General features: G+C 42.5%; 1 protein-coding gene across 1 annotated transcript in view; it reads left to right on the forward strand.

Annotated features, from left to right (window-relative positions):
- Positions 1 to 25,632, forward strand: part of LOC124291219 (structural maintenance of chromosomes protein 4-like) — a 41,316-nt gene that overhangs the window by 8,181 nt on the left and 7,503 nt on the right. Inside the window, exons 7-21 of the mRNA XM_046728162.1 lie at positions 38 to 165; positions 3,097 to 3,237; positions 5,498 to 5,648; positions 6,800 to 6,943; positions 9,095 to 9,172; positions 9,978 to 10,099; positions 11,449 to 11,557; positions 12,961 to 13,092; positions 14,906 to 15,108; positions 15,738 to 15,922; positions 18,370 to 18,482; positions 19,357 to 19,479; positions 20,365 to 20,491; positions 20,831 to 20,882; positions 21,924 to 22,061. Of these exons, the coding sequence (XP_046584118.1) occupies positions 38 to 165; positions 3,097 to 3,237; positions 5,498 to 5,648; positions 6,800 to 6,943; positions 9,095 to 9,172; positions 9,978 to 10,099; positions 11,449 to 11,557; positions 12,961 to 13,092; positions 14,906 to 15,108; positions 15,738 to 15,922; positions 18,370 to 18,482; positions 19,357 to 19,479; positions 20,365 to 20,491; positions 20,831 to 20,882; positions 21,924 to 22,061 (1,946 nt within the window). The remainder of the gene's footprint in view (positions 1 to 37; positions 166 to 3,096; positions 3,238 to 5,497; positions 5,649 to 6,799; positions 6,944 to 9,094; positions 9,173 to 9,977; positions 10,100 to 11,448; positions 11,558 to 12,960; positions 13,093 to 14,905; positions 15,109 to 15,737; positions 15,923 to 18,369; positions 18,483 to 19,356; positions 19,480 to 20,364; positions 20,492 to 20,830; positions 20,883 to 21,923; positions 22,062 to 25,632) is intronic.

Raw genomic sequence — 25,632 nt, forward strand, 5'->3', positions numbered from 1 at the left:
TGTAGGGATCCAAGACGTTTCCTGTGTTTATTTTCAGTTGAATCGTGTGAAGGCTGTAGAGAAAGAGAAGGATGACCTGGAGGGTCCTAAGAATGAAGCCGTGGAATTCCTCACCATGGAGAACAGTATCGTGAAGCTGAAGAACAAGCTGTACCAAAAATACATGTGAGTGGAACAACTTCCAGGGAATAGGGGGCGGTGGAGTAGCCTAGTGGTTAAGGCGTTCACTCATCATGTCGAAGGCCTGGGTTCGATTCCTCACAAGGGTACAATGTGTGAAGCCCATTTCTGGTGTCCCCTTCGGGATATTGCTGGAATATTCCTAAAATTGGCATAAAACTAAACTTGCTCACTTCCAGGGTGTCGCAGTTTGCCGTGTTGCTTTGAATCTTGCTTTGCACTGATTATGCTCCCAAGTGTGTCACTTTAATCTTTTACATCCTGTATATAACTAAAATACTGTTCAAGGCATTGATAAACCAAACTTGATCACTCAGGCATTTATCCAGGGTTCCAAACTAAACGTTCTTGGCAATACAATTTGGGAATTGTATTTTGTTTAGTTAACAGTTGCATTTTTTTTTTAGTTGTGTTCTGAAAGTCAGTGTTATTTTAACATAGCTTTCAATGAAATAATCTGAAAGTAAACATCGGCATGATTAAGACATCGTCCAGGGCTAAGATCTCGTAACTTTTCTCGTAGTATTCTTACTTCCTATACTCTAACATTGACTTATGATAGTCGTAGCGCTACGAGAGCTTTGTGAAACGGGGACCAGGTGACTAAACCATGACTGGTTTGTTAAGTCCCATTCTAGTCACATCTACACTGTGTTAGCATTATTAGTACATCCTTTACATAAACAGGAAGCAGGGCTCCAGATAAGGGCCGTATCGGCGTATGTACGGATAAAAAATATGCACGACACGGTAGCAAATAATTTAGAAAACGTAGCACATACGCACCACAGCAATGGTGTACGGTCTTGGAATCATTTACAGACGTATATTTATCTGAAAGAGTGTTGTTTTATTGTAGATTGACCTGTTTACACAGGAGTAGCAGTATTGTGGTGCATATAATAAACGAAACACAAGATTACTGACACGCCATTAAATTCCATTCAGTACTCAAATTGTACTCTTAAGTTTATCCAGTACTCCAATATTGAAAAAATAAGGAGTACGTACTCCCTGATGTTGAAAAATTATCTGGAGCCCTGAGGAAGGTTGCTGTTTCAATTTGACAGATTAGAGGTGCCATGATACATTATAAATTGTTCACTTGTCTCGAGGGGGACATGGGCTGATGTACCATCGATGTTTGTTTATATTGCCTGAGCCCGAAGGGCGAGGAGAACATAAAGAAACATCGAGGGTACATCAACCCATAGGTCCCGAGGGACCAGTGAACAACGTATTTATCTTACTGAACACCTCAATGGGAATTTTGAACTGTTTGAAGCATGGGTATCGGATCATAGTATGGAGGACAAGACGACAAGAAAAACAAATTTAGAGTCATCTCTCTCCCATTGATTTGCATTCGCAGAACATCGGTAATTTCCGTACATCAATGTTATTCGAGATAAAGAATTGCTACTACAAAGTACCAAATGAGTTCGGCATTTCCAGCGGGGTACATAGAAAATGTTACTCACTTGCAAGAGGGGTACATTGAAAATAATAGAAGAGCACTCACCCAATCAGAAAATGACATTTATGTGTGAGGCAAGATAAAGTGTAGGGTGAGACACAGTGTGTGCCGATTTTGTATGATATTCTCCATGTTCCTGTCAGTCAGCTAACAACATGAACAAGTTGTTTATCAACCAGTTCCTAATTAACTTGCATGACTGCTTTATTTAGGAAGAGAGCTTTTATGGATGTCAACTTCTTTATTATGAGGAACACGTTTCGGAGTATATCCTTTCTCCTTCATCAGGTAAATAATAAAGAAGTCCACACCCATAAAAACTCTCTTCCTTATGTGTATCACTTCTAAATGCCATTCAAAGACATTGTGCTGTATTTAGGTTTGTTCTTACAGTTTTGTACTAGAGACTGCTGATATAGAATGTTTCTTGCCATACAATACAAGGAAATCTCTTGCTTTATTAATACAAGACATAGAATTTGTACTTGTTCAGTCTTATTACAAAATACAGACTTGAATCAGTTCATAGATAGGCACTCATCTACTACAGAGGCCCAGATAAGCTGCGTATCCGGGTAAAATACGCATAGAAAATTTCCAATTACGCATTGAAAAATAATTGTTGCGTACCAATTACACATTTAAAATGTCAGATACGCAAAAAGTTTAATACAAATGCGTACGGAATATATTGATAAAAATCGTTCGTGTAATGGAAAAAGACATCAATTGCTATCAAGTTGTACTGTCAGTATAGGATGAGTGATGTTTTATGAAATCATTTCCATTATATTTAAGTTGGTTTTGCTTCGGTATGACATAAGGCAGAACATACCTGCTTAGTAAACTTACTCAATGACATAATACTTAGGTGAGTAAAATGACTGAAATACGTGAAATATGTGAAATATGCAGATATATGAAAGCAGTGGGTAACGGAAAATGAAATACCCACTCAAAATTCATAATACCCACTCCAAAAAAATACAGTGGGTACAGTACCCACATAAGCTAAATCTTATCTGGAGCTCTGCTACTATATTGTGATTGAAAAATTTGTAGTGCATTGATACATCTGTAAATTGTAACGACTACAGAACCGACAGAGTTCAGTGTTCAAAATAATCGCTTGTCTCCTGCCTGAGGCTCTGTTTGTCTTGCACCTTTTAGAACATGATTTCCAGCTGGCTGATACTTTTGTCTAGATAAAATGAAGTATATAATATAATACATGTTATAAATAACTGACCCTATAAAATGTGTATAATTCTTCTCATCCATAGTTATTTATCTTCATTGTTCAGTGCAGCATGAATATAAATCTAAGGTTTTTATTTTTTATTCAAGAATGACAATTTATTAGCCTATCCAGTCAGGGCTGGAATCTCTCTGAACTTAAGGACTGCTAATAGTGCTATGTATGTATGTATGTTATCCAGTGGAGAGTGTGCAGTGAATGAGGAGAAGGCTACCAAAGAGTATGACAAGATCAACGATAGCATGAAGGAAGTGAACTCCAAACTGGAGGAAATCAATGCAGCCAAGAAAGAGAAGGGGAAGGATCACAAGAAAATATACAAGTAAGATGTGATGGCTTATCTTGTGTGATTAATTATTTTTCCTTATCCTGACTCATGCTTATTGCTTGTCTCCCTTTCCTTCCGAATGCTAGTGGAACACTTGAATCCCCTTTTGAAGCTCCCTTAAAAAAAGCGGACGTAAAATCACTTACCAGGATTCATCTCCCTTCCCCAGGCTTTGGCGGGAAAACGGCGCCACCTGTCACCATGCTCCTCACTCTCTCCTGATTTGAATACCATATCACCCTGATTATTATATGTCGGCTTCTTAAACACACACACACACACACACACACACACACCCACACACACACACATATCATATTATGGTCGTCCCTTTTTGATATATATGCAATTGCATTCGAAAACAACAGGGTTTACAAAATATCCACAATATGATTGTACCGCCTTTTTTGTTTACATAAAAAAAAAAAGTTCAACATTTTACCATAAGAGGATCTAAATTCATTTTAGCCTTGAAAACACCCTAATTGCCAGTGATTTGACCTAAAAAAGGCCCTATATTTAGCTTAGCTATGATTTTACAGGAAACTAATGCATAATAAAACCACCTTGCAATGATAGTCATGTAAACTAGTCTCCATTGCAAAGCAGAACTTTCCCAGTGCAGCAATATAAATAAGAGTTATTTCCCCCTGATGGTTGGTCCCACTTATGTGTTTCAATTCTTGATTTGGCCCTGAAAGGCCCTTAAATTTGATGGGTGATAATTTGTATGAACCCTGTTGTTATATACATCCATTATTGCTGTTTAAATTCAATTTTGAGATAGAGACATTAGAGCTACAGATAACTTTTTGGGTCATTGAGTTATGTACTTGCTTGTGTTCATCTCAATTGGGTATCCTAAATTTTTAACTAATCCTGCACTACTTAATTTTCCTGTGCCAGATGATTGAGTTGAAAGCCGTGAGACTGTGATCACTTCCTGGTCTCGGTAAACATCCGTCTCAAATCACCGAAGGTGACGCCAGCCACCTCAAATTCAATTGCAAGGGTAGATTTTACTAATTTTCCATTAATTGTAAAAATCAAATCAGTTGGGTATTTTGAAGTAAAATGTAATGAAGTTTAAATGTTATTTATATTTGATCTGTTATATGAGAAACTATAAGAAAGACTGCAAGTTGCCTAGTTCATGTGTTGAAATAGAACCTCTCAATGCACCTCAGTTATTTTATCTATCTATCAGTACGCTAGCTAAGATTTGACAGTTTTGTGTGTACGCATGTAAGATCAAATATATTGAGTATTTACAAAAATTCAAACGTTCTTGTAAGCAACAAACTCGGTAAGAATTGAGTTTTCACATAAATGTTTGCGTAATTTACGCAGATACGCAGCTTGTCTGTACCTCTGAGACATCAAATATATCAAAGGGGTGTTCATATTGGAGAAAATTATTGTGTTTGGTGAACAAATGAGCACATCTCAAAATCTTCATTGTTCTTTTATTTCACTTTTGAATAAGAACAACATTTCCCTCCCTGGTGCAGTGTTCACTTTTTGAATAGCGTCTGACCCTCTGACAAATCTGGCAGATTCGAAAAAGGTCTGATAGAAGTCTGGTGCTGGACCCAGTGTCTGACTGTATGTTTCACAATGACTTTGACTCAAGTTGTTATATGTGACATGTGACACTTGTTTGCTGTTTGTAAATCTTATACTTGTGTAGAATAATTTAATGCCAATTATAGACAAATGTGTAATTCTACTTGTACGCGGTGCATTCCTGGTGTAGATGTAATTTTGTATGTTTCTGACCCTGGTGTAGATGTACTACTTGTATGTTTCAGGGAGTACGAGACCCTGGTGTAGATGTACTACTTGTATGTTTCAGGGAGTACGAGACCCTGGTGTAGATGTACTACTTGTATGTTTCAGGGAGTACGAGACCCTGGTGTAGATGTACTACTTGTATGTTTCACACGAGACCCTGGTGTAGATGTACTACTTGTATGGGAGTACGAGACCCTGGTGTAGATGTACTACTTGTATGTTTTCACGGAGACCCTGGTGGATGCAGGAGACCCCGGTGTAGATGTACTACTTGTATGTTTCAGGGAGTACGAGACCCTGGTGTAGATGTACTACTTGTATGTTTCAGGGAGTACGAGACCCTGGTGTAGATGTACTACTTGTATGTTTCAGGGAGTACGAGACCCTGGTGTAGATGTACTACTTGTATGTTTCAGGGAGTACGAGACCCTGGTGTAGATGTACTACTTGTATGTTTCAGGGAGTCTGAGACCCTGGTGAAGCAGTGCGAGGAGACCAAGAATGAGTTCAAGGAGTTCGAGCGTCAGGATGTGAAGTGTCGCGAGGATCTGAAACACTCCAAGGCCAAGGCTAAGAAACTAGACAAGACACTGGATCAGGAGACGAAAAAGGTTTTATTTGTTTGTTGTTTAATGCGACATTCAGCAATTTGCCAGAAAATTTGGTCCCATGAGATTCAAACAACAGCAATCTTGTATACATAAGCCGAAGTCAGTCAATGAGAAGTTGATTGGTGTAGCAAACCTAATCCAATTAACAAACCAGCGGCTCACACCTTTCCGCCTTTGACGGGTGAGTTCAAAAGGCAGATTAGTGATTTTACGGAAATCACTGTCTGTGCTAATCAGACTGAACTGATAAGGTGCCCCTATTAGTGATAGGGAAATCATTAGATAAACACATGCTTAGGCGGAGGAATTAGGACTGGATCATATATTTTTCTACCCTCATAGACATACCTATGTCTCGAATACATCGATAAGTCGAATATATTACTTGGTCCCCAGAGATTCGCCTCATCGGGATTTGACAGTATATATTTGCAGTCTGTAAATAATTGAGTCTGGACCAGAAAATCCAGTGATTGACATCATGAGCATCATGTAGGAAACTACCGTGATGTTCATCAACCAAGTCAGCAAGCCTGAACTTGTGAGAAAGATAGCACAATGTGACATTTCTTAATTAAATGATTAGAGGTTCCAGAAGATGTGCCTGACTATCGCGGTATGTTGTCAGATTAACATCCACAATATTGGCATGGTCATCGATATTGAGTCATACCAACATGCAGCTGTATTTCAGGATTGTTTAATTCACATAGTTGACGTGAATCCTCTTAGTCACCACCAAATACTGTACAGAGCTGCCTGCCAGGAACCTGGGATCATGGGTTTGAATCCCGGCTTTAGCTATATTCCAGCAATATCACAGCAGGGGACACTAGATATGGGCTTCACATATCGTACCCTATTACACATGTGGGGAATTGAACCCTTGTCTTCGATGTGACGAGCAATTGCTTTTCTTGGCTAGGCTACCCTACCATCCCCCTATGAGTTAGCATCATTATGCTAGTTTAGGTGCAGTAAAACTAGATCATCTGTGCGTTTTGATAATGTATGTTTTTAAAGATAAGAACTTGACATAGAATAAAAATCATTTTTACTGGTTTATCAAAACTTTGATTGCTTCGACATTGGACCTTCTGAGCAATTTTTGCTTATTTCAGTTAATAATCTTTAATTCTGTTTGTGTACAGATCGAGGAACTGAGAGCTGTGCCAGAAGAAAGCGAGAAAGCAATTGCTGGTCTGAAGAAAAAACTGGAAAAACTAGAAGCGGACAAAGCCAAGGAGGAAGAAAAAGTGAAGGATGTCATGGAGAGTCTGAAGACAGAGACAAAGGTGGGAGACAAAGGTGGGTTGTGGAGGGTCTGAAGACAAAGGTGGGTTGTGGAGGGTGGGTTGTGGAGGGTCTGAAGACAAAGGTGGGTTGTGTGGGTCTGAAGACAAAGGTTGGTTGTGGGGGTCTGAAGACAAAGGTGGGTTGTGGAGGGTCTGAAGACAAAGGTGGGTTGTGGGGGTCTGAAGACAAAGGTTGGTTGTGGAGGGTCTGAAGACAAAGGTGGGTTGTGGGGGTCTGAAGACAAAGGTGGGTTGTGGGGGTCTGAAGACAAAGGTGGGTTGTGGAGGGTCTGAAGACAAAGGTGGGTTGTGGAGGGTCTGAAGACAAAGGTTGGTTGTAGAGGGTCTGAAGACAAAGGTGGGTTGTGGAGGGTCTGAAGACAAAGGTGGGTTGTGGAGGGTCTGAAGACAAAGGTGGGTTGTGGAGGGTCTGAAGACAAAGGTTGGTTGTGGGGGGTCTGAAGACAAAGGTGGGTTGTGGGGGTCTGAAGACAAAGGTGGGTTGTGGGGGTCTGAAGACAAAGGTGGGTTGTGGAGGGCTGTGAAGACAAAGGTGGGTTGGGTCTGAAGACAAAGGTGGGTTGTGGAGGGTCTGAAGACAGGTGGGTTGGTTGGTCTGAAGAGGGTCTGAAGACAAAGGTGGGTTGTGGAGGGTCTGAAGACAAAGGTGGGCTGTGGAGGGTCTGAAGACAAAGGTGGGTTGTGGGGTCTGGAAGACAAAGGTGGGTTGTGGAGGGTCTGAAGACAAAGGTGGGTTGTGGAGGGTCTGAAGACAAAGGTTGGTTGTGGGGGTCTGAAGACAAAGGTGGGTTGTGGAGGGTCTGAAGACAAAGGTTGGTTGTAGAGGGTCTGAAGACAAAGGTTGGTTGTGGGGGTCTGAAGACAAAGGTGGGTTTTGGAGGGTCTGAGGACGGACAGGTTGGTTGTGGAGGGTGTGAAGACAGGTGGGTTGTGCAGGGTCTGAAGACAAAGGTGGGTTGTGTGTGTCTGAAGACAAAGGTTGGTTGTGTGTGTCTGAAGACAAAGGTGGGTTGTGGAGGGTCTGAAGACAAAGGTGGGTTGTGTGTGTCTGAAGACAAAGGTTGGTTGTGGGGGGTCTGAAGACAAAGGTGGGCTGTGGAGGACTGAAGAAGGTGGGTTGTGGAGAGTCTGAAGACAAAGGTGGGTTGTGGGAGGGTCTGAAGACAAAGGTGGGTTGTGGGGGTCTGAAGACAAAGGTGGGTTGTGGGGTCTGAAGACAAAGGTGGGTTGTGGAGGGTCTGAAGACAAAGGTGGGTTGTGGGTGTCTGAAGACAAAGGTTGGTTGTGTGTGTCTGAAGACAAAGGTGGGTTGTGGAGGGTCTGAAGACAAAGGTGGGTTGTGTGTGTCTGAAGACAAAGGTTGGTTGTGGGGGTCTGAAGACAAAGGTGGGTTGTGGAGGGTCTGAAGACAAAGGTGGGTTGTGGAGGGTCTGAAGACAAAGGTGGGTTGTTGGGGTCTGAAGACAAAGGTGGGTTGTGGAGAGTCTGAAGACACAGGTGGGTTGTGGGGGCGTCTCAAAACAGACAGGTGTGTTTTCAGGGGTCTTAAAGCAGACAAGTGGATTGTGGGGGGTCTAAAGACAGACAAGGGTGGATTGTGGGAGGTCTCAAGAAATAGGGGGCTGTGGGGTAGCCTAGTGGTTAAAGCGTTGGCTCGTCACGCCGAAGACCCAGGTTCGATTTCCCACATGGGCACAATGTGTGAAGCCCATTTGTGTTGTCCCCTGCCGTGATGTTGCTGAAATATTGCTAAAAGGGGCATAAAACTAAACTCACTCACTGACTCAAGAAATAGATGGGTCATGGGGCTCTGTGAAATAGAATCTCACCTGTGTGACCTTTGCAATGAAATATATCATGAGATAAAAACTCCTCAGCAAGCCTTGGATTTTAAAACTTTTTGCATATATATATTTGATATCAAAAGACACTTGAGTATATTATTGTCAGCAGAGTACCCGTTAACAGACCATTATCAGTTGAAAGAATTTCCTCAACTCAAATTCAAGCCACAGATTGCTCTATGTTAGACGTTGTGTTTTAGCACCTAAAATACTTTATATATTGCAGCTGTGGTTTGATAAATATAGATAAATAGGACATTTCTGTATTTACTATGACATGTTTCAGGGCCTACAAGAGGAGAAAGATGGGAAGGAAGAGAAGCTGTTGGATTTACAAAAGAGTGTCAATGAAACCAAGTCAAAGGTAGGCATCAACAAAAGATTTGAAGAGTTTGGCCTCCGACAGGTGCTTATTGTTCCCAGACATCCTGGTGCCATGTGCATGTCTTCCTTGGTTCAGTTTCCTGCATCAATACTTCAAGGGCTTGTCCACTAGTCTGCAGCAAAGTCTGTTTTCCAGCATTGGCATTTCATGTTCTACACTTTTACACTTCAGCAATAATCTAATCTATTGTCATAATTAACCTACCTGTGAAGATCTGGGTTAGAACTGGTCTTCAGCAACTCTTGCTTGTTGTAGAAAATGACTAATGGGATTGGGTGGTCAGTCATGCTGACTTGGTTAACACTTGTCATCATATCAAATTGCGTAGAACGATGCTCATGCTGTTGATCACTGGATTGTCTGGTGCAGACTCGATTATTTACAGACTATCGTCTGTCTATAGCTGGAATGTTGCTTAGTGTGGCGTTAAACAACAAACCAAAATCATAATCAACCCTGAATTATTACCATGTACAATAAATTAAGACATGTTTTTGCCTGATATATGTATAACAAAGATGTGTAGTGTAGAATGCAAACATAGACATTGTGCTATATGAAAGTAATTTTAATTCAGCCTGTATAGATCCTCTACACATGGTACAAATTTGAAGCAAAATGGAAAAAAGGCATATGGGAAAAAGGCTTATAAAACCCAGGCTGCACAAGCCAGTTGAATCTGGTACCAGTGCAGTTTTTTCAAATTGAAATTGTATTAATACAAGTTTTGTGTATTATTTTGAATATTAGAGACATGTACTGAGGATGATTTCTTCTCCCTCAGCTTCAAGTAGCTCAGTCTGAGTTGGACCTGTATCTTAGCAACCAGCAGACGGCGACCAACAAGCTGGAGGAGATGCAGAAGAACCTCAGCAAGGCTGAAACAACCATTAAGGAAAGGAAGAGGTACATCTTAGAATCTAACTGAAATTAATAGCCTCCCAGCTAGGGCTGGAACCAATATGTCAGGATTGTCATCAGGGGTGGAAATAACCCTTTGCCCGACGCCCGAGTCCAGTGTTTTTTTCTGTCGGCCAACCATATTTGTATATCACACTGTACCGGTGTCCAGTTGACTTTCCAATGTTAATTATGTTGTTTATTTAAAAAATCAACAAGAAAATCGGCCAGTATAGTGGAAAAATTATCAGGGCAAGTGATTTTACTTGTGCCACTGTACCGCTATTTGAGCTGAACACTAGCACAGCCCATTTTTGTAAGTTATTTTCGCCCTGGTCATCAGCCCTGTACCGGATAGACACTGGTCTCAAGTCTTACTGTTCACTACACAAAGATGTGAGGACATCCCCTGGACCCGTGAAGATCCGGGTTAAAATTGATCCTCAGTAACCCATGCTTGTAAGAGGCAACTAATGCAGGGATGGAAATAACCCATTGCCCGACGTCCCAGTCCAGTGTTTTTTTCTGTCAGGCAAGCAAATTTTTATATCACGTTGTACTGGTGTCCAGTTGACTTTCCAATGTTAATTATGTTGCTAATTTAAAAAATCAACAAGTAAATTGGCTGGTATAGTGGAAAAATTATCAGGGAAAGTGATTTTACATGTGCCTCTGTACCAGAGTACGCTAGCTGGAATAGCTGAGTGCGGCGTAAAACTAAACTCACACATTCACTGAAGACATCCCATAACAGGTCAGGTGCGGTGGGGTAGCCTTGTGGTTAAAGCGCTCACTCGTCACGCCAAAGACCCAGGTTTTATTCCCCACATGGGTACAATGTGTGAAGCCCATTTCTGGTGTTCCCCCCTGCCTTGATATTGCTGCAATATTGCTAAAAGTGGTGTGAAATTAAACGCACTCACCCGTAACAGGTCATGTCGAAACGACCTTTTTCTGATCCTACTGCCTTGAAAAGATTGACACAAGGAAATCCAACAACAGTTATGTCATTGAAGATGTGAGTGCATGGCCTCAGATCAGTCTCACAATGTGTTCATTCTTTCAAAGCATGGTCATACCTGCTTGAGGCCTGCAGAAAAAGAAATTACAGAAGGAAATCAACCTCAGAGTCTGCGTTTGTTTCCCAAAAACTGTCTGGTAGCTTTTCGCCATGCTGACATTTTGTTTTAAAATATTTTTTATTTGTATGAATCATGAATATTGTGTAAATTTTGTTTGGTTTTCTTAAATTTGTAAGTGTGCAAATAATAATGTACCCTGAAAAGGAAATGTTTGTTCTTGTTTGGCTGTGAGATATACTACTGACTGGAATAAATCCCTTATTTGTATTTCAGTGGAATTGCTGAGCTGGAGAAGACCATCCCTGAAGTAGAGAAACTGGTGGCCAAATGCAAGAAGGACTTAGAATCAGCCGTCAGTGTTGAAACTAAGTCTACAGAAGAGGTATGTGCGACTTGTGAAACAAAGTGTATATGAAAGGGGGGTTGACTACCTTAATCAACATCTTTGGTAACACTTTACAGGAATGGTCAGGTCCAAATTGTCAGTGGATCATTTTGGACTTAATAATAATAGTGCATATTTACAATGCGCTCATTTCCATGCTGGCAGCATGCTCAAGGCATGTGAAATATTGCGTTTCTATTGACGTTTTGTTCAACAGTCTCAGGCTAATAGACCCGTGAAGGTCTGGGTTAGAATGAACCTTCAGTAACCCATGCTTGTCGTAAGAGGCGACTAACGGGATTGGGTGGTCAGGCTTGCTGACTTGGTTGATACATGTCGTCGGTTCCCAATTGCGCAGATTGATGCTCATGCTGTTGATCACTGGATTGTCTGGCCCAGACTCGATTATTTACAGACCGCCGTCATATAGCTGGAATATTGCTGAGTACGGCATAAAACTAAACTCACTCACTCACTCACTCAGGCTAACAGAGTTCTGGCTGTGTCTGTCCCTTATTTTCCAATTGTTTGTCTGAGCCAACAACCTGGCAACAGAGACAATGGGTCAGCACTAAGATATGTCTCTGGACTTCTAAAATATTGACTAGACAGTATATGTATGACTCAATTAATTGCAGTCCAGTTTGTCCAGCACAGTATGTCTCAATATAGCCCTCACTTTCAAGAGCTGCCAGTTAGGCATTAAGCAATGATTATGATTGCATAACACGTTTGATGGATAACAACTTCCTTTTTAGTCTTTATACAGCGTTTCTGAGCTAATTCTGGGTCCTTCATGAGGTGAATGCTGAAGGAGCAATAGTTAGCTCTGAAACACTGTATAAAGAATAAAAAGGAAGTTGTTATGCATAAAAACGTGTCATGTATTCATGTTCGTCCAACTTCTTAATGCCTTTCAAGAACTTTCAAGTGATTAGTCTCTCAATATAATATGGGGTGAGGGAGCTAGACCAGTGGTTAAAGTGTCCGCTCGTCATGCCGATGGCCCGGGTTCGAACCCTCACATGGGTACAATGTGTGAAGCCCATTTCTAGTGTCCCCTTGACGTGATAACGCTGGAACCATACTAACTCACACAATATAATATGGGGTGAGAGGGTTAGACCAGTGGTTAAAGGGTTTGCTTGTTATGCTGAAGACAAAGGTTCATTTCCCCACATGGGAACATTTGTGTCACTCATTTCTGGCACCCCCCTGCAGTCATCATCTTCATCATCATCATCATCATCAATTTCTAATTCTACCTCAATATTTTGTGTCAATAAGTCATTAATCTTCTAAGGATACCAGAGACAAATACACTTACAGTAACATTGTGAATGAGATTCAGTGATTGTAGTATCTTGCTGTCTGTGTTAATCTGATCAATTTATCTGTAGGTTCGTGTTCTGAGAGGCAAGGTGGAGGACGCCCGCAACTCAATGCAGTCCGCCAAGAGACAGGGCCGGGTGATTGAAGCATTGATGGAGCAGAAAAAGTCTGGCAAACTGCCAGGGATTCAAGGCAGATTGGTATGGTGGCTTGCAGTTAACTTCATCTGAAAATGATTCTGTGAGATGTTTTTGTCAGATGATAAAATACCTGATAGCCGAATTATCATTGGTTGATCCGAAATTCCCAGTTAAAATTGGTCCGAGGCACACCAAGCAAGTGACTTATGGGATCTGGCGGTCAGAGCTGCTGACTTGGTTCATTGATGTCAATGTCTCCCAGTGATGTAGATCGATGCTGATGATGTAAATCATTTAATTGTGTGGTCCTGGCTAGAGTATTTACAGACTGCTGTCAAAAAACAGGAATATTGATGAATGCTACTCAGATAGCAACAAAGTCTAACAACAATCATATCAGCACTTATTAGATTCTTTGTAAGTTGTACTTATGTTATGTTGTTTTTAGGCTTTCATTTTGAAAATAGATGTCATGTGAAACAAACGTCAACAATAATGGACAAAGTTTACAAAGTAAAGTTTTACAAATTTACAGAAAAAGTTAATGAGTTAATGAAACATATCTGTGAACAACCCTGACATGGCATGCAATGTAAGAATACATCCTGAAGTACACCAGGGTACACTGAAGGACAGCTTTCCCATGTTTGTTGTTTAATGCGGGTACTCTGCAATATTCCATCTATATGGTGGAGTAGTGTTGGGAATTGGTGTAAATCTCATAATTAATGATTGGTTCATTACAACCGATCAATCATCGAAAATAATTGGTTAGCGTCATTTATCAAATTTTCATGGTTATGTTTGTTAATGCACAAAAAATAAAGAAAGAGCATGTAGTTCTCTCGTTTTTTTCCGCAAATTGCTCAAAATGCATTTGCAAATTTCACATCTTTAAAGGATGACTAGTGAGTTAGGAACATACATTTCCTGAAGTTGTTAAGATAAACTTAATCATGACTTGGAACGAGCTTGTAGTGCTTATGCAATGTCGAGACAAAATCAACCTTTTGAAAAATATTGTTATTGTAAACAAGTGGTCCAAAATTGTTTGTGTTCGATCATGAGAAAACATGATCGATTGTTTGGTCGTGTTGTCATTGTGACCAATCTTCGATTATTTCAATTAATCGGACCACCACTATGGTGGAGGTCTGTAAATATTCGAGTCTGGACCAGACAATCCAGTGATCAACATCATGAGCATGGGATATGATGACACGTGACAAGTGCAGCAAATCTGACTACCCGATCCCGTTAGTTGCCTCTTACGATAATTGTGGGTTGCTTAAAACCAATTCTAACCCAGATCTTCACAGGGACCCAAGTTGATCGGTTGTATGTGTTGTTACTATGTATATTAACTGTCAAGTCGATATTTACCCTTTACTGTTTGGTGTTTCAAGCGAAGTAGCATCCCTTTGTATCACTTAGTGTCTATTCAAAGGATCATCGACCACCTCCGTGGTGTAGTGGTTAGAGCATCCACCCGGAGAGCGGAAGGTCGTGGGTTCGATCCCCGGCCGCGTCATACCAAAAGACGTTAAAATATGGTACTTGTTGGTCCCTGCCTGGCGTTTGGCATTAATGGGTACAACAAGGACTGGTCGGCTCGGAGTCAGTATAATGTGTCTGAGTGGGGTATTCATGCTTCACTGCGACATGGTATCTGAGTTGGCTAGCACTATAAAACCAGCTTCAGTCTGGGCTAGTACAAGCAGCCGCACATACACATACACACGCATGCACGTCGTCATATGAGCGAAATATTCTCAAGCACGACGTTAAACCCAATTTCACCTCACCTCACCTCAAAGGAGCATAAGACTGGTGTTCCGACCAACTCATCATATCCTGTGTGATGTTTACACAGGGAAACCTAGGAGCTATAGATGAGAAGTATGATGTTGCTGTGTCTACTGCCTGTGGGGCCCTGGATCACATTGTGGTGGACACCATCAACACTGCACAGAGGTGTGTCGAGTTCCTCAAGAAGAACAATGTGGGTTCGGCCACCTTCATCGGCCTGGACAAGATGCAGCGATGGGTGGAACACACCAAGAGGAAGATCACAACGTAAGAAATCACTGACACCCATGCGTCAGAGTCTTAAGTTTTAATAGCCAATAATTTTCAAAAATGTCTGAGCAATAAACATGAACCTGACACTTGTTTCAAGACAAAGAATCTTCCATTTAAGCTTTTCATCCCCTAGTATGTAATATGGTGGTGGATATAGTAATCAGCATGTAATCTGTCATCCGTCCTGTCTCTTTGTCATGTTTGTCTGGACCATATCTCTAAAACTACTAGATATACATCCAGGAAACACACATGTTCATTTTATCACCTGTGCCTTCTGTTATTTATGGCTCATTTTGTTTCTGCTTCCAAGGCAACAAGCGTGATGTTCATGTTATTCATGTTGGTGTGTTTGTCCAGACCATAGTTCCAACACTACTCATTCATGAAACTTTGCAAACAGTTCAATTGTCAACTGGTGCCTTTTGCTATTTATAGCTTTTTAGAAATTTCATGTTTTCGTTTTCCATTGCAACAAGTTTGACTTTGACTTAATTAATAGGGATGTGTTTTTCCAGAGCATTTCACCAAAACTGCCTCTTTTCTTCAGTTCTCATTGTCAATGATTGTGGATCATATATAATCATATGTAAATTTATGGGGAATGTACTGATTTGTTTCAGACCAGAGAACGTCCCACGGCTGTTTGATCTCATTAAAACAAAGGATGCTACAATCCTGCCAGCATTTTACTTTGCACTGAGAGACACTCTTGTAGCTAAGGACTTGGATCAGGCTACTCGGATAGCATACGGGAAGACACGCTACAGAGTTGTGACACTGTCGGGACAGCTCATAGACACATCAGGTACTAGAGGCTCTACTACACTGTCCTTGGATATAGGACTGTGAGCATTATGAAATGACATGATGTTAAAAGGTGAAGGCCATGGGAGGTAACTCAAGTTGGCTTGGTTCTGTGTTAAAGGGTCAACGATGTTCCACACTTATATTAGAGGTACCATGTATTAGTTGTGTACTGGTAAACCACCATTTGCAATGCTAATGAATCTGTATCTCAATATATTTTTTCAAATTCATGTGACCCATGAAGATCTGGGTTAGAATTCATCTTCAGCAACCCAGGCTTGTTGTAATAGGCAACTAATGGGATCAGGTCATTGTATCCCAATTACGTAGATCGATGCTCATGCTGTCGATCACTGTATTGTCTGGTCCAGACTTGATCATTTACAACCCCTGCCATATAGCTGGAATATCACGGAGTATGGCATTAAACAACATCCAAACCAAAACCAAATTGAGGCATATTTTCATCTTGCAAAATTTCCTTGACAAGTGACAAGTCGAGGTGAGATTATGACACTCAAAAGTGAGCAGCCTGATCTATAAAGTGAAACTATTCACGTCCATCTTCCTGTATATACAGTTGTTACAATTTGTGGAGATGTCCATTTTCTGTTCAGGTTCAGGAGGAAATGAATGACCAAATTGTTTTAGGTGCTACAATTCACTTTGCAGAGTTGTCCCTTGAGCAAGTCAGAAACATATGATCTTGGGTTCGAATCACAGTCAGGGGCGGTGGGGTAGCCTAGTGGTTAAAGCGTTGGTGGAGATGTCCAAGAACGGGTTCGAATCCCCACATGGGCACAATGTGTGAAGCCCATTTCTGGTGTCCCCCGCCATGATGTTGCTGGAATATTGCTAAAAGCGGCGTAAAACCAAACTCAGTCAGTCGAATCCCAGTCTGGCCTTACTGTTTGTCTTAGTTTGTCAGAATCATATCCCTGCTTGTTGTTTTCACCACTGTAAATGTCTAATACTGCATCATTATAGGCTTGCCTCCAAGATTAAGCTGAGATGCTTTGTTATGACTCAAACACTGTTCAAAGTGGCAATAGTGAGTGAGTTTAGTTTTACACCACACTCAGCAATATTCCAGCTATATGTGGGCGGTCCGTAAATAATCCAGTCTGGACCAGACAATGCAGTGATCAACAGCATGAGCATCGATCTGCACAATTGGGAACCGATGACATGTGTCAACCAAGTCAGCGAGCATGACCACCCGATCCCGTTAGTTGCCTCTTACGACAAGCATGGGTTACCGAAGGCCAATATTCTAACCCGGACTTTCACGGGTCTCAAAGTGGCAATAAGACCAGATAACTCACTCACCATATCAGGTTCCTAACAAATTATAGATTAAAGAACACATGCAATGTGTTGTGGTTAAACTGCAGTACAGACTCAGATCACTTTGTAATATAAATATGCTCATAAATGTACTCATTTATTGAATTTTCAATTGATTTTTGCTATATTTTTCACAATATTGCTGCCCTATGTACAGTGGAAACCTGATAAGTAAACTTTCAAGGGACTCACCAAAATTGTTTACTTATCAGGTATTTTACTTATCCAAACTCATCAAAACCTGCAAATGACAACCATATGCATGTATATGTATACATATGTAACATGAACAACTTATCAGGGCTGGCCTCCAGTTGTCAGTGTATTGTCAACTGCTTGACGCCAGCGAGCTGTAAGTAGGATGTTTGTTTGACTGGAGACTGACACGACTGCCCCTCATGTCGGATTATGTGACAACCATATGCATGTATATGTATACATATGTAACATGAACAACTTATCAGGGCTGGCCTCCAGTTGTCAGTGTATTGTCAACTGCTTGACGCCAGCGAGCTGTAAGTAGGATGTTTGTTTGACTGGAGACTGACACGACTGCCCCTCATGTCGGATTATGTGACAACCATATGCATGTATATGTATACATATGTAACATGAACAACTTATCAGGGCTGGCCTCCAGTTGTCTGTGTATTGTCAACTGCTTGACGCCAGCGAGCTGTAAGTAGGATGTTTGTTTGACTGGAGACTGACACGACTGCCCCTCATGTCGGATTATGTGGTGATCTCTAAGTTATCCAGTCTCTTTTTGTTAAGTAATTTACTTCCAGGGACCGTGAGAAGACATTTAGTTAAGCGGTATTGTTTACTTATCCGAGTTTAGTTAACAGGACTCTAATAGTGATAATTAACAAAGAAATTTGCCGGGACCAAAGAAAAGTGTTTACTTATCCGGTCTGTTTAGTTAAGCAGTCTTTACTTAGGCGGTTTCCACTGTATTATACAAGAATACAAACGGAAATTGTGCCAAATGACCTGATACTAAACTGAAAGTGGAAGTTAATTCTGTGGACCAGTGTAGCTTCAGCAGATTGAGCCCAACCACATGCTTTGCTGAGTGTGACATTTTGCCTTTGTCAGGTACCATGAGTGGTGGTGGTACATCCGTGAGTAAAGGCAGAATGGGATCGTCCCTTGCCTCTGATGCTGTGGATCCGAAACAGCTGGCCAACATGGAGAACACGCTGGAGAAGGTGAGACAAACAGCTTGGTGAGATGGCCGTAGACTTGGTGGAGATAGCCACGCTGGAGAAGGTGAGACAGATAGCGGCGTAGACTTTGTTACTGATACTGTCCATGCTCTTGAGGACCATCGCCGTCGTCCAGTGGGTATATCCCATGTTGGGATTACAGAAAGTCTTTGGTTTGATCCTTCACTTCAAAAAGAGACAACACACAACACTTATACATTTGTGACTTTTGGCATTTATATCTGAGCTTGGAAAGACCAACTTTGGGTATTCTGGATAAGAATATAGGTCTCCAGCAAGCTGTGCTTGGAAGGGAGTATTAAGTGGATCAGATGGTCAGGCTCAGTGACTTTGCTGATGGCATCTCACAAATTTGTGGATTGCGTAGATTGGTGCTCGGATGTCAACCACTGGATTGTCTGGGCTCAATTGCATTCAGAATTACATACGTTTTGGCAAACAATGCCCCCAAACATCCCTCCAAACCAGTGTGCAAGAAATAGCCACTGGCATGCTAGCCTGTGGCTAGTAAAAATCCAGTCGGGCCAGTAAATCTCCACAGTCACTGGTCCGACTGGCTAGTGAATTTTCATTGGGTCATTTTGTAAATATATCACTCTCTCTGAATTGTTAAGTTATGATACACTTTTAAGTCGTGCAAGATTATGGCCTGATAAGTGTTCATCATATTAGCAGCTTAATGATGAAGCCCGTGTCTACATTCAAATTTTGGGCTTGTGATTTATTTTGTGTGCTAGTAACTCTCAGGCATAGCTAGCCTGACTGGCCAGCAACTATTTCGCACACTGCTCCAAACATTAAAATATCACTTAAGATATATACTGAAACTAACTGTTGCTGTCCTGTGTGTTGGCAGTTAATGTCTGAGTCCCGGGAAGCTAGAGGACGGAAGGAGGACCTAGAGGACAAGATAGGGCACAATGAGAAGGATCTCACCAACATGAAACACAGTCTGCAGAAGTTCAAGATGGAGATCAAGGTAAGATCTTAAACACAGCTTGTTGGATGACAATCTTGTTGAATGACAATCTTGTTGAATGACAATCTTGTTGGATGACAATCTTGTTGAATGACAATCTTGTTGAATGACAATCTTGTTGGATGGCTGTCTCTTAAAACCAGTCACAGACAGAATGTGTTCATTTCTGTTAAATTATTCTGTCCTGCATCAGCAACTGCTGAGTCTGCCATTGGACAAGTCCATTAAAACTACTTTTAGTCAAGAGGAAGCACAGGGGGTTGTCTAAGGCACCCTAAATAGCTGTGTAGAGTTGCATCTCACAAGACCAGCAGAAACCAATGATTGTTAGTTCAAAATCCCCATCTGACCCGATTTGTTTCAGCATCATACCTGTGTTCATGGGCTTCACCAAAGTGGTGAACCGTCTGAAAACTTCCTCACACATTCAGCTGACATGCAATGATATAAGTGGAATACTGTCTGCTGTACTACCTGAACCGAATTACTAACTTCCCTTCTAGCAACCTGAGGGCGGTGGGGTAGCCTAATGGTTAAAGTGTTGGCTCGTCACGCCGAAGACCCGGGTTCGAATCCCCACATGGGTACAATGAGTGAAGCCCATTTTTGGTGTCCCCCGCCGTGATATTGCTGGAATATTGCTAAAAGCGGCGTAAAACCAAACTCAGTCAGTCAGTCCATGCAGTAAAACAAATATCCACTGAAAATGGCATTAGGCAAGTTAGTTGTCTTGTAACACCAACATTATTGTAACTTTACTCAAATCATCATAATCTTGCAAAATGGGTTTATTTTTCTTACAGGGTTATTCATGATGAAATGGTTTCTGCTGGATTTTTGTTTCAATTCACTGAATCTAACCTTGCTGATGTTGTCTGTCTGCAGGCTCTGTCAGACCAGACCACAACACTAAAGGCGCAGATCGTGGAGCAGCAGGAGAAGGTGAAGGCCGCAGCTCCTGATCAGAAACAGCTGAAGGAGTTGGAGAAGAAAGTCCAGGAATACAAGAAAGGTTTGATAAATCAGCTTGATCTTATTGTCCAGTAGCTATAGAGAGGTTGGATAACTCCACAGCCTCAGATAGTCCCTCAAGTCTTATTGTCTGGGTTTGAAATGTGTCAACCAAGTCAGCAATCCTGACCACCCGATCCCATTATCACTTCTTACAATGAGCATATGTTGCTGAAGACCAATTCTAACCCAGATCTAACATGTGTTAGACTGCTAGTACTTCACAATTCTTGCAAAGATTGTTTGAAGGTTACTGGTCTAATACAGGGATAGTGTTAAGCATCCAATGGCATGCTCCATTACTGATTTGTATTTTATTGAGGAATTATTCTTTTTCCAGATTATGACAAAGCCAGTGGCGCTGCATCAAAAATAGAAGCTGAAGTACAGAGGTAAATTTGATGAATATATTTTTAGGACCTAGTGTTGAAAGAAGTTGGATTATGTCTGTGAAGCTGATGCAGAATAGAGAAATATGCCAGTAATATGTATATCGTAAATTTTGTTTCATGAAACATTAAACTCAGCAGTGATGAATTTTTTGTATAATTGTATTTTCTGGTGGAATTAGATGTTAACTCTTCGAGTGTGGTTTGTTGTTTCACACCACACTCCACAATATCATGTGTTGATACTATTAGGTGATATCATTAACATCTTTTGACACAAACGGGATGCAATTACACGCAGCCAAGTCAATGAACCTGACCAGCTTCTGTGTTAGTTGTCTCTCAAAGCAGCACAAGTTGCTGAAGACAGTACTAACACAGATGTTCATTGTTACATATTGTGGTACTGGAGTCATGAAACTTGACTCATAATAGGATGGATATAGTTATAATTGTTTAACGTTTTTGCAAATTCTCATTAATATATGACAGGATGTCATTGTCAATCAATTTGTGATTACCTCAGTGCTGAAAAGCTGCTGGCCCTAAGGACCCAGAACCATGAAAAACTGTGATTAGAATGTGGAAATAATTCCTAATTATTGGGGATAAAAAAGCTATCGGCCATAAGGACCTGCAGAAAACAAAAGCTGTGGGTCCGAGTGGTTTTCAGTCGGCTTAGGGCCTAAGGACCAATGTTATTTCGAATGCTGCCTTTCATTGTTTATGAGTGAAGACACTCAGCAATTATTACTATGCAGTAAGATTTCACATTCTCTTTGTTGTCATTGATCATTTACAGTAGGGAATGCTAGTACAAGTAGTTATCAAGCTGGGTTGTAGCACACCTTTTGGGAATTAATACAGAATTGATGTGTATCACAGCCAGCAGACTGTAGTGGAAATATGGATACTAAAAGTTGAATTAAGGTGTGAAGTCATTGATACATGTGTGTATAATCACACACTTAGTACCTCTCATTATACCTATGAAACACACCACTCATATGCGAATCTTGATAACTTCGACTAATTTTCTTTCAGCCTCCACCAGCAAATCATGGATATTGGCGGCTCAAAGTTGAAAGCTGTTCAGAGTCGTGTGGATGCAGTTTCACAGCAGATAGATCAGGTCACTGGACAGATTACCAAGGCCAACGTTGGAGTAAAGACATCTGAGAGGTAGGAATGTGGCCTTTGTTTTCTTTTCCAATGTTCCTGGTTCCCCCATGTGTCTGCTTCCTCCATGTGACTGCTAACCCCATATGATTGGTTCCCCCCTGTGACTGCTTACCCCATCATATGATTGGTTCCCCCATGTGACTGGTTCCTCCATGTGACTGCTTACCCCTTATGACTGGTTCCCCCATGCGACTGGATCCCATGTGACTGGTTCCTCCATGTGACTGGTTCCCCCATGTGACTGGTTCCTCCATGTGACTAGTTCCCCTTGTGACTGGTTCCCCCGTATGACAAGTTCCTCCATATGACTGGTTCCCCCATGTGACAAGTTCCTCCATGTGACTGGTTCCCCCATGTGACTGGTTCCCCCATGTGACAAGTTCCTCCATGTGACTGGTTCCCCAATGTGACAAGTTCCTCCATGTGACAAGTTCATCCATGTGACAAGTTCATCCATGTGACTGGTTCCCCCATGTGACAAGTTCCTCCATGTGACAAGTTCATCCATGTGACTGGTTCCCCCATGTGACAAGTTCCTCCATGTGACTGGTTCCTTCATGTGACAAGTTCCTCCATGTGACTGGTTCCCCCATGTGACAAGTTCATCCATGTGACTGGTTCCCCAATGTGACAAGTTCCTCCATGTGACAAGTTCCTCCATGTGACTGGTTCCCCCATGTGACAAGTTCCTCCATGTGACAAGTTCCTCCATGTGACAAGTTCATCCATGTGACTGGTTCCCCCATGTGACAAGTTCCTCCATGTGACTGGTTCCTTCATGTGACAAGTTCCTCCATGTGACTGGTTCCCCCATGTGACAAGTTCATCCATGTGACTGGTTCCCCCATGTGACTGGTTCCCCCATGTGACAAGTTCCTCCATGTGACTGGTTCCCCCATGTGACAAGTTCCCCCATGTGATAAGTTCCTTCATGTGACAAGTTCCTCCATGTGACTGGTTCCCCCATATGACTGGTTCCCCTATGTGACTGGTTCCCCCATGTGACTGGTTCCCCCATGTGACAAGTTCCTCCATGTGACTGGTTCCCCCATGTGACAAGTTCCCCCATGTGACAAGTTCCTTCATGTGACAAGTTCCTCCATGTGACTGGTTCCCCCATATGACTGGTTCCCCTATGTGACTGGTTCCCCTATGTGACTGGTTCCCCCATGTGACAAGTTCCTTCATGTGACTGGTTCCCCTATGTGACTGGTTCCCCCATGTGACAAGTTCCCCCATGTGACAAGTTCCTTCATGTGACAAGTTCCTCCATGTGACTGGTTCCCCCATGTGACAAGTTCCTTCATGTGACAAGTTCCTCCATGTGACTGGTTCCCCCATGTGACTGGTTCCCCCATGTGACAAGTTCCTTCATGTGACAAGTTCCTCCATGTGACTGTTTCCCCCATGTGACCAGTTCCTCCATGTGACTGGTTCCCCCATGTGACAAGTTCCTTCATGTGACTGGTTCCCCCATGTGACAAGTTCCCCCATGTGACAAGTTCCTTCATGTGACAAGTTCCTCCATGTGACTGGTTCCCCCATATGACTGGTTCCCCTATGTGACTGGTTCCCCTATGTGACTGGTTCCCCCATGTGACAAGTTCCTTCATGTGACTGGTTCCCCTATGTGACTGGTTCCCCCATGTGACAAGTTCCCCCATGTGACAAGTTCCTTCATGTGACAAGTTCCTCCATGTGACTGGTTCCCCCATGTGACAAGTTCCTTCATGTGACAAGTTCCTCCATGTGACTGGTTCCCCCATGTGACTGGTTCCCCCATGTGACAAGTTCCTTCATGTGACAAGTTCCTCCATGTGACTGGTTCCCCCATGTGACAAGTTCCTCCATGTGACTGGTTCCCCCATGTGACAAGTTCCTTCATGTGACTGGTTCCCCCATGTGACTGGTTCCCCCATGTGACTGGTTCCCCCATGTGACAAGTTCCTCCATGTGACTGGTTCCCCCATGTGACTGGTTCCCCCATGTGACAAGTTCCTCCATGTGACAAGTTCCTCCATGTGACAAGTTCCTCCATGTGACTGGTTCCCCCATGTGACAAGTTCCTCCATGTGACTGGTTCCCCCATGTGACAAGTTCCTTCATGTGACAAGTTCCTCCATGTGACTGGTTCCCCCATGTGACTGGTTCCCCCATGTGACAAGTTCCTCCATGTGACTGGTTCCCCCATGTGACAAGTTCCTCCATGTGACTGGTTCCCCCATGTGACAGGTTCCCCCATGTGACAAGTTCCTCCATGTGACTGGTTCCCCCATGTGACAAGTTCCTCCATGTGACTGGTTTCCCCATGTGACTTGTTCCTCCATGTGACAGGTGCCTCCATGTGACTGGTTCCTTCATGTGACAAGTTCCTCCATGTGACTGGTTCCCCCATGTGACAAGTTCCCCCATGTGACAAGTTCCTCCATGTACAGGTGCCTCCATGTGACTGGTTCCCCCATGTGACAAGTTCCTCCATGTGACTGGTTCCCCCATGTGACTGGTTCCCCCATGTGACAAGTTCCTCCATGTGACTGGTTCCCCCATGTGACAAGTTCCTCCATGTGACTGGTTCCCCCATGTGACAAGTTCCCCCATGTGACAAGTTCCTTCATGTGACAAGTTCCTCCATGTGACTGGTTCCCCCATATGACTGGTTCCCCTATGTGACAAGTTCCCCCATGTGACAAGTTCCTTCATGTGACAAGTTCCTCCATGTGACTGGTTCCCCCATGTGACAAGTTCCTTCATGTGACAAGTTCCTCCATGTGACTGGTTCCCCCATGTGACTGGTTCCCCTATGTGACTGGTTCCCCCATGTGACTGGTTCCCCCATGTGACAAGTTCCTCCATGTGACTGGTTCCCCCATGTGACTGGTTCCCCCATGTGACAAGTTCCTTCATGTGACAAGTTCCTCCATGTGACTGGTTCCCCCATATGACAAGTTCCTCCATGTGACTGGTTCCCCCATGTGACAAGTTCATCCATGTGACAGTTCATCCATGTGACAAGTTCCTCCATGTGACAAGTTCCCCCATGTGACAAGTTCCTCCATGTGACTGGTTCCCCCATGTGACAAGTTCCCCCATGTGACAAGTTCCCCCATGTGACCAGTTCCCCATGTGACCAGTTCCTCTATGTCACCAGTTCCTCCATGTGACTTGTTCCTCCATGTGACTAGTTCCCCCATGTGACCAGTTCCTCCATGTGACCAGTTCCTCCATGTGACTGGTTCCCCCATGTGACAAGTTCCTCCATGTGACTGGTTCCCCCATGTGACAAGTTCATCCATGTGACCAGTTCCCCATGTGACCAGTTCCCCATGTGACCAGTTCCTCTATGTCACCAGTTCCTCTATGTCACCAGTTCCCCATGTGACCAGTTCCTCCATGTGACCAGTTCCTCCATGTGACCAATTCCTCCATGTGACCAGTTCCTCCATGTGACTAGTTCCTCCATGTGACCAGTTCCTCTATGTGACCAGTTCCTCCATGTGACCAATTCCTCCATGTGACCGGTTCCTCCATGTGACTGGTTCCCCCATGTGACAAGTTCCTCCATGTGACAAGT

The sequence above is a fragment of the Haliotis rubra genome, unplaced genomic scaffold (assembly GCF_003918875.1).
Source record: "Haliotis rubra isolate DU_JTF1 unplaced genomic scaffold, ASM391887v1 Scf486, whole genome shotgun sequence".
Taxonomy (NCBI): domain Eukaryota; kingdom Metazoa; phylum Mollusca; class Gastropoda; order Lepetellida; family Haliotidae; genus Haliotis; species Haliotis rubra.